We start from the raw sequence: 15,913 nt of genomic DNA, 5'->3' as shown, positions 1-15,913 counted from the left end.
CAGATGAATAGGCATGCATTAGGGTCATGATTAGTGGGCATGGTGTATGGGACTGTTGACTCATGGCCTGAGCCACTGATTGGGCACCTGGGGAAAGGATCTGGTCAGCCCTGGGAGCACAGGTGAAGGCAATTGCTACAATGGAGCTGAAATGAGGGTCTGATTACATTGGTCTTAATTGCAGCTTAATGTCAGTTTGGCTTTGGTTGGATAGGTTTTGCTTTGCTCACATGATAATTTAAAAACTGCTAATGCTTGGCTCTTGCTTTCTTTCTGGCAGCCCCAACTGAATCCACCACAGCTGAAACTTCAGGTACTTATTTCTGCTCATGGACCTTATGGATTTGCTCAGGATGCAGAAGCATCCCTAGGGGCTGTGCACGATCACTGTGGGTACATCCTGCCTGTCCTGCCCTGGGCAGCTCCTGATCCACACTTGTGTTCTCTCCCATATCCAGCAACCCCTGCAGGCAGCACCACGTCTGAAGCATCAGGTATGCATCACTTTACACTTACTGCATTTGGTGTGGTGCTTAAGTTTGGCACAAAACCACTAATTTCCTCAACATCAGCAGTCCTTGCTTTGCTGAGGACAATAATTTGTTTCATTATTTTGCTTCTCACAGTAACCACCTCTCCCACTCCTGGACCAGCAGCCACTACCAGCTGTAAGTGATGCTCAGCGTTACACCCTCAGATCTCTGCCCAAGCTGTGACCAGGCGCTGGCTGGCTCCCAGTGCATGTAATCTCATAGATGCAGCCATTCATTCCCAGAGGCGATCCCAGTGACCTCTCTCTTGGCTCCCACACCTAGCCAGGGAGGAATGTGGGCTGGTGCTGGTACAGGACCAGTATAACCTGGGGTTAGCACTGGACCACATGGCTCCTAGGGCAACCCCACACCACAGACAGTACTGGGATCTCTGTATCACCCGGCATCCAAGCCATGGCACAGCTCTGGAGTTGGGGATGCTCCCTCATTACAGCAGATCCCAGCAGCACCAGCATAGGTCTGAGCATGGCTTCATCTCCTGGGGCTGTGCAGTCAGTGTGTGAGTGTGAGCCTGGGGCTCTCCTGCCCTGCACATGCATTACACCTGTCCTGGTCTGGGAAGCCTCTAACTTTTGTGTTCTCTCTCATGTCCCACCAGCTCCTGCAGGCAGCACCATGTCTGAAGCACCAGGTATGTGTTGCTTGACACTTACTGCAATTGGAGTCATGTTTAAGCTTAGCACAAAACTGCTGATTCCCTCAAGGAAAAAAAAAAAACCTGATGCTCATGAACAGAGCTCAGAGCCCAGGGAAGTTCCCCAGGCAAGAAAGGCCACTAGGAATCCTTGGCCTAATTTGTGTGGGGTACACACTTGTTGTTTGAGGGATGAACATATTTAAGCTTTAGACAATGTTTATTTCCATATTTTCTCTTCTCACAATAGGAGCCTCAACAACTCCATTGGTCTCCTCGACTCTACCAGTCTCTTCAACTCCTCAAAGCACAGAAATCAGCACTTGTAAGTAATGCAGTGTTATTCTGGTTTAAGCACTTGGTCAGCCCTCAATGTTGTGATCCAATGACATGTTGACACAGCTCCCCATTTTACTCTGTTTTGGGAGTCAGTCAGCACCTTCCCAAGTTGAGGTCACTGTGAATTTCTGATATCTCCAATGGTATTTGGTTTGAACCTTAAAGTTCCCTGTGACAGGATTTAACTTTTGAAAAAACTTGAAGTTCAAGTTCTGTTCATACACTGCAAATATCACACCTCACATTCTTGAAGGCAGAATAATGTCTTCTTTTAAAGTCTGGCCCTATTAGCTACACATTGACACTCCAGCCACACCAGAAAAACATCCATACTTGTGCTGGCAACATACAGGGGTCTGACCTTGCAGCGCATGCATTTGAGCATGGAGTCATCTGACTACACAAAGGAATAAGCAGAGTTAAATCTAGTCCCCTTAGTGCTAGCAATATGCCATCATTCCAGTCTATACACTTCTCTTATCACTTTTGACAATTCCATTCCTCAGATCAGTTGATTCTACCTTTTCTAGTCAGCCTGCATTCAGATGATTATCATTGTGTAAGCTGATCACATACAAGCAGATATTTTTATCACTCACTCTCACTTATTCTGTTGTTTTTTTTTTGTTTTTGTTTTTGTTTTTTTTTTGTTTCCATTAAAAGCTTCTCCAAAGCCAGTACCTACAAGTCAAGGTAAGTTCTTTTCCTTTCTTCTTCTTTTTGATTACATTTCTTCCCAAGTCCCTCCTGTGCTGGGCAAGATGTGAGTTGGAGGAGGCTGGAAGTATACGGCAGAGGATGTCTGCTCAGCACCAGTGTAGCACTGAGGGACAGGCTGGCCTATGTCTGCTACATTTATGGGCATAGCACATCTGAAACATCTGTCAGCAGATTGCCAGGCTGTCAGCCAGGTGTGCCAGCACACTCCAGAGGGACCTCATCACCAAAGAAACAGCTCAGGGGTTATTGCAGCCAGCTGTTATTGCCAGTAAAGCCTGCATTTGCATTCGTAATGGTATTTAACACATGCTGCATTACGCTGTACAGTAAAACATGTTTTATTAACAAACTTCCTCTCCTCCAGCAACCCTTGCTTGTCTGTCTACTTACATGCGGGCAATCATCAGGAGATCCTACATCAACTCCCGAGGGTACCTTGCAAGTGACATCCACCTGAGGGACCCTAGGTGCAAGCCTGTGATCAGCAGCTACCACGTCATGTTCCGCATACCATACGATGGCTGTGGCACACAGAGGCTGGTGAGAACCTCGGGCTGAAACTATTGTGTGCCAAGACAGAGTCCAAGTTATCTGTGAGAGAAGCTCTCGAGCATTTCTAATGCTTGTTATGTGAGGATGCAGCCACGCGACCTGGAGGAGTTGAGGTGGAGCACAAATATCAACAGCGTTATGTTAACAAAGCATTGATGAACACTATAATAAGACTACAACAAAATTATGTTTCTCAAAGTTCTTGATTCTAAGCTATACAGATTATTAGGAACCTTCCTCATCTTTTTTTCCCCTTCCCTTTTGTAACACTTGCTCTTCAGGTCACCTTGTTCTCACATTTAGCTGTGCACAAAGACTCTGCTAGTGGGTTTGGAAGAGGTTAGTTATATAAAGCAAACCCACGCTTTGGTGAATACAACGTGCAGCACAAGTTAACTAGCTGGGTGTTTGCGTGCTCACCACACCACTGAAACTCCCAGAGGGTCTTTGCTGGCAAGGTACCATTCAGGAGAAGGTTCTTTCCCCATGGCTCCTTGGAGCATGTTTGTTGTGCTCAGCTGCCATTCCCTGCTGGCTCCTTGTTGTTTTCCATGTTGTGATTTTCTTTTTTTCCTTTAGGATTTTATACCTCTGTTTATACCTGTTTTCCTCCTCGAGTCCATGAGCTACTAATGATCTCAAATGAGCCATCTCTCCAGCTGACCCATGTTAGCCCTTATCTCACCTGGCACTGTGCTGCACACCTTCTCACAGCCCTGCAGCTCTGAGGCCAGGCAGCAAGGCCATGGTGTTGGGTAGCAAGGCCATAGTGGCCTTGGCTATGCTTCTCCTCTGCCTGTGCTCCCAGTTCCAGCAGCATTTAGGAAATGTTTTCAGCTCTCCTCTGCAGCTCTTAACCTACTAATGTTTCGACAGATATCACGTGGAGCCATCACTTACTCCAACACAGTGGAAGGATCCATTTCTAGCAACTCCTACAGCAGAAATAGAAATCCTCTGCTAAACTTTGCCTGCAAAATATACAACAACGCTGGCGCCCAAACAATACCCAGCGTCATACGGCCCCCGTACCAGGAAACTCCATCTAGGCAATTTGTCGTCAAGTTTGCCTTTTATGACTCACCATCCTTCTCCAATGTAGTGAAGGCAGCACCATACTATGTAATGCCGAGCCGGGATTTGTTTGTTCGTGCTACCCTGTACAGCACACAGCCAAACGTGATGCTGTTTGCAGACACCTGCGTGGTCTCTCCAAATCCCCATGACTTTGTGACTGTGGCATCTGATATCATACGAAACGGGTAAGGAAAATATCTCAGCAGCCATTTCAAAGCTATTCCTTGTGTGTGGTTGAGGCAATATGGGAAATAATAAATAGACACGCCAAAAAGCCATGGTTCTGTAACATATTAATATGTAACGTATCAGGACAAGCAGGAATGGTTTTAAACTGAGACGGGTGGTTTAGGTTGGATATTAGGAGGAAGTTTTTTACCCAGAGGGTGGTGAGGCACTGGAACAGGTTGCCCAAGGAGGCTGTGGATGCCACATCCCTGGAGGCATTTAATGCCAGGCTGGATGTGGCTCTGGGCAGCCTGGGCTGCTGGTTGGTGACCCTGCACATAGAAAGGGTTGGAACTACATGATTTTTGAGATCCTTTTCAACCCAGGTCATTCTATGATTCTATGAAACATTTGAGTTATCCATTAGTTAGAAGCAGCTGGATGTTACATGAACTAGCTAACACCACAAGCACATCTTTTTAAGCTGTCGTAGTATGCTTAATTCACCAATGAATTCACCACTGCATTCTGCCAGGGGAGAGAAATCAGTATAAATCTTCAGAAAGCATTTCACACATTTTATTAGGAAAAAAAAAAAAAAGCAAGAATGAACTAATTGACACTCATTAAAGTGTCTTTGTTTGATTTGGGATATGGGTTTGTTTCTGTGTAGTTTTTACAAAGCCAAAGGCTGAAGTGAAGATAACAGTGCTACACAATAGCCCTTTCTCATATACTTGGAATTCCAACAGATGCTTTACTTTTGTATATTTACATATATGTGTGGTAGTTATGTATGTTTCATTGCATATACCATCCTACCCGTATAACTTCTGTATTACTGCATCTGTGTTCAGGAGTTCAGGACTATAAGTTGTGATGAATCTCACAGATAAATAGAAAGAAAATCGCTGGTAAATAACGAAACAAATGACACAAAAACCACGTCACAATTTCTGTGTGATAACTATTATCCTTTTCCCTTCTATCTTACCTCAGGTGCGTCAGAGACCCAACCTATAGGAGCTACTTGTCACCAGACAGCAGGATTGTCCAGTTCCGATTCAGAGCCCCCAGTTTTATCAGCAGATACTCATCAGTTTACCTACAGTGCAAGATGGCAGTGTGCAACAGATACGATTATTCCTCCCGCTGCTACCAGGGCTGCATAGCCAGAGGCAAAAGAAGCACAGGAGATGGCAGTGGAAATGTCATTATCGTTGTCTCCAGACTACAGTAGCCCCAATAACACTTCTTCTAATTCTAATATCACGCTGATCACTTATGTGATCAGTAGGTTGCACACCTGCTTGTATTTTAATCTTAACTGTATTGTGTTCCTTAATTTCAAACTTTTGGATCTATATTCCAGATCTGTAAAAGCCTAAACTTTAGTAAAAACTCAGTGATAAACTGTAAAGGATCAGCTTTTTTTGTTTTTTTTTCCCCACCAAGACTGTTTCCCTCTCTTGTACTGCATAACTCAAATACTTAGTATTCAAGAATTACTAACCTGCCTTGTAAAGCAGTGGTGTTGCTTTGCAAGCTCAAGAAGAATAAGAACCCCTTGTAACCAATAACGTCTGAGCAATTATTTTAAATAGGAGCTCAACAGTTTTTGGAGCAAAAATTGTCCATGCCCAGAGAAGTAATCTCTCCAATACCTATGACCTATTCACATTTTCCATGTCAGTTTTTATCGCTGGAGATTAGACCTGAAAAAAATATATATATGTTCTTCATGATATACGTATTTGTTTCATCCCTTTACTTTCAGTATCTGTTCCAACTGTATTACTTTGAGCCAGGAATGTGTTTAACTCAATATGTTAAATTGCCCTATTGGAATGACATAGTGAAAACAGGGAGAAGAGTAACTTTCAGTTTATAATAGAGAAAAGTGTCTTGAAAGTCACCACAGAACTCTACAGGAAAGAGATTTATTAAACTTTGGTAACATGGTGAGCTTTGTTGGGATGAGAAAAGCATCTTGAAGGTCAGTACTCAGTTTCCATGCAGTGAATATCTGCAAATTGCTCAAACTCATAATGAGATGCTCTGTGTGATGCTTAGATCTGATCTGACCAGGTCTCTGTTGAGGTGGCTCTGCCCAGGGCTGGTCCACTTAATGCCAAACCTAAGCCAGAGGGACTGTAATGCCTGGTAGGAAAATGGCTGAGATTTCAGTCCTGAGCTGGAGTATTTCCTAATTGCACTTCATTCACATAGAACTCCGCTGTGCTGGTAACCCTGCTGTTCTGCTTCTCACAGGTAATGATTTAAAGTGCTTGAAGCCACATTTTCTCTGCTATTGCACTCCCAGCCACAGGCAGTGAGGAAAAGTGCCTGTAAATAACAGATCCACTGCAGCTGAATTCTTGTTCCTGTTTTCCAAAATGCACACTAATTTGTCCTAAGGATCAGCTATTTTAAAATACCTTCCATACAGTCATCCTGTTCCCATTTTAGAGGCCTTTCCTGAAGACCTCCCAGCCATTTTCTTTGGAGATGGAAGAGGGAACTCACAGCAGGTCATTAATATTTCAGCTCTGTCTGATCCGTGAGCACATTGCACCATCTGAACGTGGGCTTAACGTGCAGAATTTGTAAAAGTTTGAGAACTCAGACTTGGCACCAGGCTCGGGGCTCCAGATCCTTTAGAGCAAATGCAGGACAGGATTTCCCCATACATAAGAAACTCCCAAGAATTTGCCTACCAGCCTGTAGGTACCAGCACATAACAGCCACAGAGGGTTTTACTCCTAGTGCTGCTGGACACAGCACTGACCAGGGCTGAGTTTTGTACACCAGTTCATGTTTTAAATGCATATAAAGTGGGTGTTAGCAGCTGAAAATTGCTTGCAAATATGTGTGTGGATTCAAGAAATGAAAGGCTATAAAGGATAAATGTAAATTCGGTGTTTCTGGAATCAAAAGGTTCAAATATGAAACATATTCCATACCTCTTGTATATGGGGTGATGGTGGTGATGGGATGATGGTTGCATACATGATCTTAGTGGTCTTTTCCAACCTTAATCACTGTGTGATTCCATTCCACATTTAAAGTCAATACAAATATCTTGTCCTGAGGAAGAGAGCTACATTCAGAATCCTTAAAGACAGTTAAAAATCACGGGGAGGACTGTTTTAAGGAAGGTTATACTCTGAGACTAGAATGGAAGCATAATTGCAGATGCAACATTTCAATATTTGCATATAAAGGAAAGGAATTTTGTTTTATTCGAAAAAGAAACAGTTATAAATGAGAAGCACCTGGATGTGTTTCAAGGAGCTCTGCTCTGCAGTTTGCCTTTGCTAGGGAACATGAAAGAACACCTGTTTGCACAGCTGAACCTCTTCACATTGGAAAGATTCCCCCAGCAAGGCTCCCAATCTGCCCTGCTGGGCATATGCCAAACAACAAGGCCATCTGTGGCACTATCAGCATCACAGCCTGTGGAAGCTTTAAACTCTGCTATTTGCTGCTGCAGTAGAAAATGCCCCACTTTAAAGAGCTTCGGTCCTTCAGGAAAGACAAACCGCACAAGAGCCGTGGAGATGGACATGAGAGACGTGATCAGTGGGCATGGGTTGGGCTTGGGGATCTTAGAGGGCTTTTCCAACCTTAATGAACCTATGATTCTAATAGGGGCTCTTGGAGCTTTTACTCTGAAACCAAGTTTTACTCACAAAGCGTCTGCAGTGCAATTAATTCTGTTCAGTTAAATCCATGGCTGGCATTAACCTGGCCTTGTCCAGCCACCAATGCTTCAGCAACAGGAAATTACTACTCAGAACAACTCTGTTATGATATTTTACAAGCTGAGGAATCTCCAGTAAGGACACACTGATTTGCCCAGGGCTGCCTACAGGGATATGTGCCAAAAGGAAGGTGGGAACAAAGGAGCTATCTCTGATCAAAGGCTGGATGTGGCTGTCTGTCCCACTCAGCACATTGCTGTCCATGTCAGACTAACGTCAGCACATCTGAACAGATGCTCAACGAACCAACAGAAGAACATGCTTTGAAACCACAGGAGTAGGAGCTGATGAAAGCACAGTTAAACAACTTCTTCGCAGCACATGCGAGAAAAAAAAAAAAGGGCACATCTGTTGACTTTCCCATTTGTATCAGTTAAAAAGAAAAAGCAACAGAGATATTAAGACCTCTCTCTGGGATACCACACTGTATGAGATGATTAGGAAATAGCAGGAGGTATAAAAGGCAGAAAACCCTCAGCTGCTAACCCCAGCTGCCATCAAAATGCTGGTGCTCAGACAGCTCCTCCTGCTGCCTCTCTTAGCTGCTCTGGCTTTTGCTGAAGACAACTCGATGGAATTCATGGGTATGGAAAGTAACATTCTTTATTGTGGAATTTAATTATCTCTTGAACTATTTATTAGGCAACTGAAGAAAAAAATGTCAAATGTACATCCCAGTGCACCTTATTTTAGCATACTGCTGCGAAATATTGGCACACTCAGATGTCAGTAACTGCTAAAGACTGTAATAACAACAGCAACAACAAAAAACGGCAATATATGAGTAGTTATGTCAAATTTTCAACTGAAGAACTCAATTTTGAAGAGATTTTGCTCCAGAATGGAAATATCCTTTTATAAATTGATATTGTATTGAACTAATGGCTGAAGTGACTTGGAAAGCATTGCTTTTTGAAACAGTTTTGGGCATTGTGGTGGCTGTGGGATGAAGTATTGGTACCAAGTCAGGCAAAGCAGACCTTGTAATGCTCTTACAGTTCAGAGGTTTCCTATGTGACACAAAAGTTTGTCCCTAAACCTTTCTTTCCCCTCTGGAGTTCAGCAGTAATTCCAACCTCTTCATCTGGGACTGTAGACACTGTATAGGAAATGCTTCCTGCTGCTTTAAGCTGTCCTGACCAGAAGAGGAATTGCTCTTAGTGTTTGATAGTTACCAAAGACATTCTTTGTCAGAGTTCTAAGCCGTTTTGACGTTTAATTTTAAAATTCACATCAATCCACAGCAAAAATCCACATGCAAAGAGCTGGGACTGTTGCTTCGAAATCACAGCTTAGTGGTGGTTTTTTTTCAGGCCACTGAATATTTATAGAGGAAGAGAACACCTCACCATGAATACAGACCTATGGCTCCTCTTTTCTGTCCTACGTTGCTTTAAGCTGTTTATTTATTTCTTTCTTGTCCAGAAGTTTCTCTAAACCTTTGCTCACCTTCATTGCCACTTTTTGAAGCTTCCCCTCTTTAGCTGCCTCCTTTTAGAGATAGAGAACCAGAACTGTGAGCAGCACCAATCATACACACGGTCCTTCAGAAGCTCACATCTGAAGAGCTCTTTTGATTCCCTGGGTGTGGGTACCCAGGTGCTTTCATGTAAAGGCTGAAACCCAGAACTAGATCCAAAGATCCTCAGGAGAAGAGCATAGGGGGAAGACAGGGCTTGAGGTGCTTGTAACCACCAAGCTTGCCAATGAGAGCTGCCAAGGTGTCCTATGTCATCTGGAATTTCCTGTTTTGCCTTTGGCTTTACCTGCATGTGTTTCCCTAGCTCCATTTTCTCTGCTATTCGTGAAAGTGAGGAGAAAAAAAATATTTTCTAATACATTTTTCCTATTTGATTCTTCAAGTTTCATTAGCTACCACAGTAGAAACAAAAAATCAAAATGGTACAATGCTTTGCTTGCCTGCTCTGCAGTGGACTGTCCCAGAGTTTGCACAGTGCAGGACCAGACCCTGTTGCAAGGCTGAGCTGGTTGCTGTCCTCTGTTCCCCAACAGATCTTCGATGCGGTGCTTCGCTCTCAGACTCCAACAAAGCATTAAAGATTGACCTCAATTCAAATGCAAACTGTGTCTGGCACATTCAGAGGAGTGATAATCAAACAATTAGGCTCATCTTCTCGTATTTCAAGTAAGTATCTCCTCCAGCTGTTCCTGTAGCATTTCATTCCATCAAAAAAATATTGCAATGTATCAGGCTGAATATCTTAATTTCATCTCAAGACATTGTAACCTCCAAATATTTATCTGTATTTGCTTCAGTAAAATGCTTACTGAGTTTGTGTACCCCAAGGAACCTGGATATTTATCTGTTCTGCTTGTGTTTGGTTTTTTAAATAGATTCAATCCTTCCTCAAGCTGTGAAACAGAAAATATTGAAGTCTATGATGGTCCCTCACCTAATTCACCTCTTCTTGGACAAGTATGTAACAACACTGACGCCGTCCCAGTGTTCCAGTCATCTTCAAACAGTCTGACTTTTCTCATTACAACAAACTCTGTGGATTTCACACGAAACTTCTTTGTCTTCTATTACTTCTTCTCACCAGAAACAGGTAAGCCGGAACTTAATGCAGTCATTAAACACCATTTAAGCTGTACCACTGAAGGAGAGCTTATAAGGCAAAGTTTCATCCAGTAAGTTCTCTGCATTTGTTCAATATATTCTTATTCTGAAGGAAAAATAATAATAATAATAACCAGCCCTAGCTCTCGACCAGTTCCTTTGTTCCTGTTGATCTGAGCGGCATGGTACACAACACCTGAAAGCTTCAACTGGAGAGAGAACTTGTCACATCCTTGCTTACACTGCTCCAGTGTTTAATTAACTCTGCTACTGGAAAAACACACCCTATGTTTACAGCCTGTGTTTTCTTTTTGAGTTTTCTGCTATCTTGATTTTATTCTGCCTTTGCCTATCAGTCAAACATGAAGACCTTGCACTTCCATGCAAACCATGACCAAGATTTCTCTAACCAAGTCATTCACGGTTTCTTTTGGTTGGTGCAATCTTCTCAGTATTCATTTTTCAGAGCACTAACTTACCCCAAAAGTGAATTCAATTCAGTTGTCCACAGTACCAAAGTCAACTCATCTACAGCTGTTTCAGTTTCCTTTACACGGTGCCTTGATACACATGTGCTAACAGGCTCCATTTTATAATGAATTATGAGCTGCCACCTGACCTGAAATTCCCCAAAATTTATAGAAATGTTATCTTTAGTGCCTTTATTCGTTTCTACAGGAATGGAATCCTAGCAAAGCAACCCTGCTGTACCTTTAGAATTTATTTTTTATGGCTCATTACACATACACCACTGTGTTAACCACTGTGTCTGCTCTTCCTTTCAGCAGTTGAAAACTGTGGGGGAAACTTGACTGGTCCCAGTGGGACATTTACCAGCCCCAACTACCCAGCAGCTTACCCTGAATTTACCTATTGTGTCTGGCACATACAGACTACAGAAAACTCGAAGATAAGCTTAGAATTTCAGGATTTGTTGTGAGTAGATATTTACTACACGCTTACTACGCACCATTACTCTTCTTTCATTGTGTTCAGAAGCATTACTTCAAATACAGCAAGCAAAAGTATTTGTAAGCTTATCTATAATATGCAAGATATTATGTAACGTGTGCATAATATGTGATATCTATAATATTATCTAAGACATGTAAGAATATCTATACACCTTGAAAACAAATGTGATTTGCTGACTTTTATGTTCAGGTAATCACAACACGTTCCAAATCCCTGTGTGCTACCCCTTAGCTGTTGCAGAGTCAGGCAGCAAGACAGGCAAGCAAGAAGAGGTGACTCTCCATCAGCTATCGTGGTTGATCTGAATTTAAATTCAACAGTTTTAACTCTTTTGCTACATAAAGCTCATGTTTTAAAACAGCATTTGTGGGTCATCCTGGCCCTCACTGCTTTTTATCAAGGTTGATCCCCTGTATCAGTGGGATGGCAGCATCGATTATGCATGGAGAAAAGCCTCAAGACTGAGGGAGTGTTCAGACTTCCCAGTACAATAATTATGTTTTTCTGTTTATAGCCTGGAACTAGATCAGCACTGCCAGTTTGATTTTCTGGCAGTCTACGACGGCCTCACCACTAACACTGGCCTAATTGGAAAAGTATGCGGTATTTCTCGGCCCACGTTTGAATCTTCTTCAAATGTCATGACAGTCGTGCTGTCTACAGACTATGCCAACTCCTACAGAGGGTTTTCTGCTCAATATACCAGCATTCTGCCAAGTCTCCCAGAGCCTGACAGTAAGTGTATTTGCTATGAGTGAGAATTTGCCTCTCATTTTCACATACGAATCTTCCCCTCCATGATAAAAGTCAAAAAGATCTGACAGTTGATCCTGAGGATTTCAGCCTTTATTGTGGCAGTCATTAACTCTTTTAAAGTACAAAAACCACATTAGTTTCTCCGATAGACTATAAGTTATTCCCTGATCTATCTTCAAAACAAAGCATGTTGTTCAGTCTTTCTGGTCCTCCTTCTGGACATCTCCACAGAAAATATGATTTTTCTCCTCCTTCGGGACACAATAGGAAATGTTGCCCTTCCAGAGATCTAAAGATAAGCTTTTTTTGACTCACTATATGTTTTTGTTTCCCAAGATATTCAGGAAATGATCCACACCAGTTGATAAAATGGGGGTTGAATGTTGCAATTTCCTTTACCCCGAGCTGGGGAATTTTCCTTATTGGTTCCTTATCGGTTGTTTGCATACCCATGTTCTCATTAACCAAGGTAGAAAGGGCAGCCTCTAAAACTTTGATGTCTGCCAGAAATCTGTTTCCTCTCCCCCATTCTGCAGTAGCACTTTGCTTCCTTTTCCCTTTTACAAATGCTGTAATTCATTACGTTACTGTGCTTAAAATTAAATTTTCAGCATGAGTTTTACATGATTTCCCTTGCCTAGCAAATTCTGGGAGCCGAGCACGAAATTCTAAGTGACCTCAGATGTGCGTAAGCCATTTCAGGGTCAGGTTCTGACAAATTAAGAACCATGCAACGGATTCGAGGGCGGGCCTTGAGCTGGACCAGGTGAGAAATAACTGCAGCACACTTTGTGGTAATCTATTTTTTTTAATTTCTCTCTCAATGGCAGCATCCCTTACATGCTCTTCAGACAGAATGACAATTGTTCTGAGCAAGGCTTACCTGGACTCCCTTGGCTATAATGAAACTCACCTGCAGCTCAATGACCCATCCTGCAGGCCAGTTACAACAGACCAAGTGATCTTGTCCTTTCCTTTAAACAGCTGTGAAACAACTAAGGAGGTAAAGAGGGGGAAAAAAGGACGTGTACAAGCCAACACTAGCTTGGGAATGACAGGGACTCATCAGAACAGTTTATGGATAGGATGAGAATGAAATAACAGCAGATTTACTTTCACATTGCTCACCCAATTACACATTTCCCGTCTTGAAGATGAAAGATATTTTTCTCTGGTAGCACCTAACGATCAACGAGGCTTTCAAAGGAAACCCAGGGTAATCTAAACAAATTAATTCCCAACATTTTTGTATTATATTTCATTCCTGCACAATGCAGTTATTCAGAAGTAACACAGTGTTTGGTATGTGGCTCCATTCTCTGCAAGTGATACAAGTCACGAGGAAAGAGAAAAGCCCTGTGACAGCAAGATTCCTAAGAGCTAGTTAACAGCATTGCTTAGACAAGAGTGACTGAACTGTAGCTTTGTTATTTTCCTCAACTCATGCAACATTCCTGCATGGCACAAATAGGAGTGAGAAGGCTGAATGTGGTTGTTTTGATTGCAACATACCTCCTATTGCAAAGGTATCTTGAGCCTCTGATAAGTGTGGCTGGGACACTTCAACACATTTGCACCTCTCCAGTCATGAAAATTGAGCATTTCACACGATTTCTTCTACAGGAGGAAGATCAGAGCATCACTTACACCAACATCATAACTCTCTCTGAAAGTGGCAACATCATCACCCGCAAAAAGACTGTCCAGATCGTTGCAAAATGCATAATGGAAAAGAATTCAACCCTAGAAGTCATTTATGTAACAGAAAACAATGTAATCCAGAACACAACCTCTGTGGGAATATACAACGTTAGCATGTCATTCTATGATTCTGATTCATTCTCCAACCCTGTACTTGAGTCCCCCTATTATGTAGACTTGAACCAAACTCTTTTTGTTCAAGTCAGCCTTCATTCCACTGACCCAGACCTTTTGGTGCTCATTGATACCTGCACAGCATCTCCACAGTCTGATTTTGGATCAATAACATATGACTTGATTAGAAGTGGGTAAGACCTTAAATTACTTTGATTGTCTCCTAGTACATGAGAAAATACAAACTGTATGTCAGCTGTAGTCCTTTTACCTTTGTCTCTTCTCCAACTGTTTTTAGCAGGCCGTGGTTGGAAGCTAAATTTGATAGAAAGTTAAAGGCAGTACATAAATGGAACCAGGAAAAACATATGCCCCATTGCACTGGGAGGTGGGGGGGAAGCACATCAGTGTATGCCCACATACTGGGGAAAAAAAAATAATAGTCCTAGTGAAATGCTCTGGGTTAGAGCTAATAGTAGTTGGCAAGAGTGACTACTGGATGTGGTCCACTTTAACAGCTCTCCAAATTCTGTTGCAGCTGTAACAAAGATGACACTGTGGTAACATATCCACCCCTGGAGCACTATGGAAGATTCAGATTTAATGCCTTCAGGTTCCTGAGGAGAGCTCCATCAGTTTATCTCCAGTGTGATGTTTTAATTTGTGACAGCAACAACGTGAACTCTCGCTGTACCGAAGGCTGTGTCTCCAGGCACAAGAGGGATACTTCTCCATTCACTTGGAAAACCAAGGCTGTAGTAGGTCCTATCCGCCTGAAACGAGACCGCAGGGCTGCTGAGCATCTAGGTAAGAAGGGCACGTGAATTAAGAACCAAGCTCTTCCTTTATGTAAATCCTTTACCTTCCTTCCACAAGTGAGGTGAGTTGCAGCAGTTGAGATCTAGCATGGTATCAGAGCAATGGGTTCAACAACTTTGCATTTTGTGTGAATGTAGAAGCACTTTTCAAACTGACAGCCCAATGGGCTTTTGCATTCAAGTCTTTAAAGCCAAAAAATAAGCACTTCTAGTTACAAAAGTAGCGTGAGCAGGACTTGACTATGTATTTGTAGAGTCAGGAAATGAGATTTCAGACTTTAAAATTTTGTGGCTTTTTTAATGAAGTAAACCTTAAGGAGTTCAGCTTATTTCTCCAAGTCATAAACCCACGCTAAAAAACAAATGCACCCCCAGGCGTGATCAGGCTTTGTTGTAACCTTTGTATCTTGTCATAGAACCAACTCTGAGAAATCTCCTTCCACTCGCTTTCACTTGTTTGTTAGTGCTACAGAAATGCTATGCCAGATGATGAACGTAAGAGACAGTGCTAGAGTAAATATCCTCTCACTGTATGCATGACCTACTGGGACAAAAAAATGGAACGAATGGCAATGGAGCAAAAAAATCCTCAGCACCACGCTTTAAAATGAGAGCTACAAAACTTTAAGACAGCTGAGATTTCCTGCCCCAATCCAACAACCTTCAGCACCAGTGCAGGTCAACATCTCAAAAAAATACCTGAGAAAATGCTTACTGAGTGTTATTGAAACGATGTGGTGCTCGACGCTTTAAGCACTCCACTGTCTTTTCTCTCTGTACAGAATCCCTCACTAGGACAGATGCTGAAGAAACCTCAAACCTACAAGACAGCTTCTACGCTCTTTCATTTGTGGTTTTGATTTCAAACGTTATCACTGTGGTAGCTGTGGCACTAAAATGTCACAATAAATGCCTATCGAGATATAGCTACCAAAAAATCCAAAGTTGATATTAACTGCTCTACAACGTTGTGAATTGGTAACAAATTTCTATTCAGATTTATCACTCAAAGAGGGGAGAATGGGAAAAATGAAGCAAATTAACAGTCCTGCAATGCAACAACGCTTGGAAACACGCTTCAATCTTTTTAATTATTTGAAAAAAGAATACAGATGAAAACCAGACTCCTCAACCTAGGGCTGCATCTTAAATCAGCATCA

At 42.3% G+C, this 15,913-nt stretch overlaps 1 protein-coding gene across 1 annotated transcript; it reads left to right on the top strand.

Moving 5' to 3' along the window:
- Positions 1-9,707: 9,707 nt before the first annotated feature.
- Positions 9,708-15,702, top strand: CUZD1 (CUB and zona pellucida like domains 1). Its single transcript, XM_042818196.1, is given in 9 exon segments — positions 9,708-9,804; positions 9,807-9,954; positions 10,164-10,378; positions 11,175-11,325; positions 11,879-12,099; positions 12,951-13,123; positions 13,744-14,129; positions 14,474-14,742; positions 15,536-15,702. Coding segments are annotated over 9 exon segments (1,827 nt in total).
- The last annotated feature ends 211 nt before the right edge of the window (positions 15,703-15,913 follow it).

Source organism: Centrocercus urophasianus, unplaced genomic scaffold, assembly GCF_019232065.1.
Source record: "Centrocercus urophasianus isolate 14NV4802_14NV808 unplaced genomic scaffold, USGS_Curo_1.0 seq_17, whole genome shotgun sequence".
NCBI lineage: Eukaryota > Metazoa > Chordata > Aves > Galliformes > Phasianidae > Centrocercus > Centrocercus urophasianus.
Note: the sequence above shows the minus strand (reverse complement) of the source record. Positions and strands in the feature narration are given on the sequence as shown.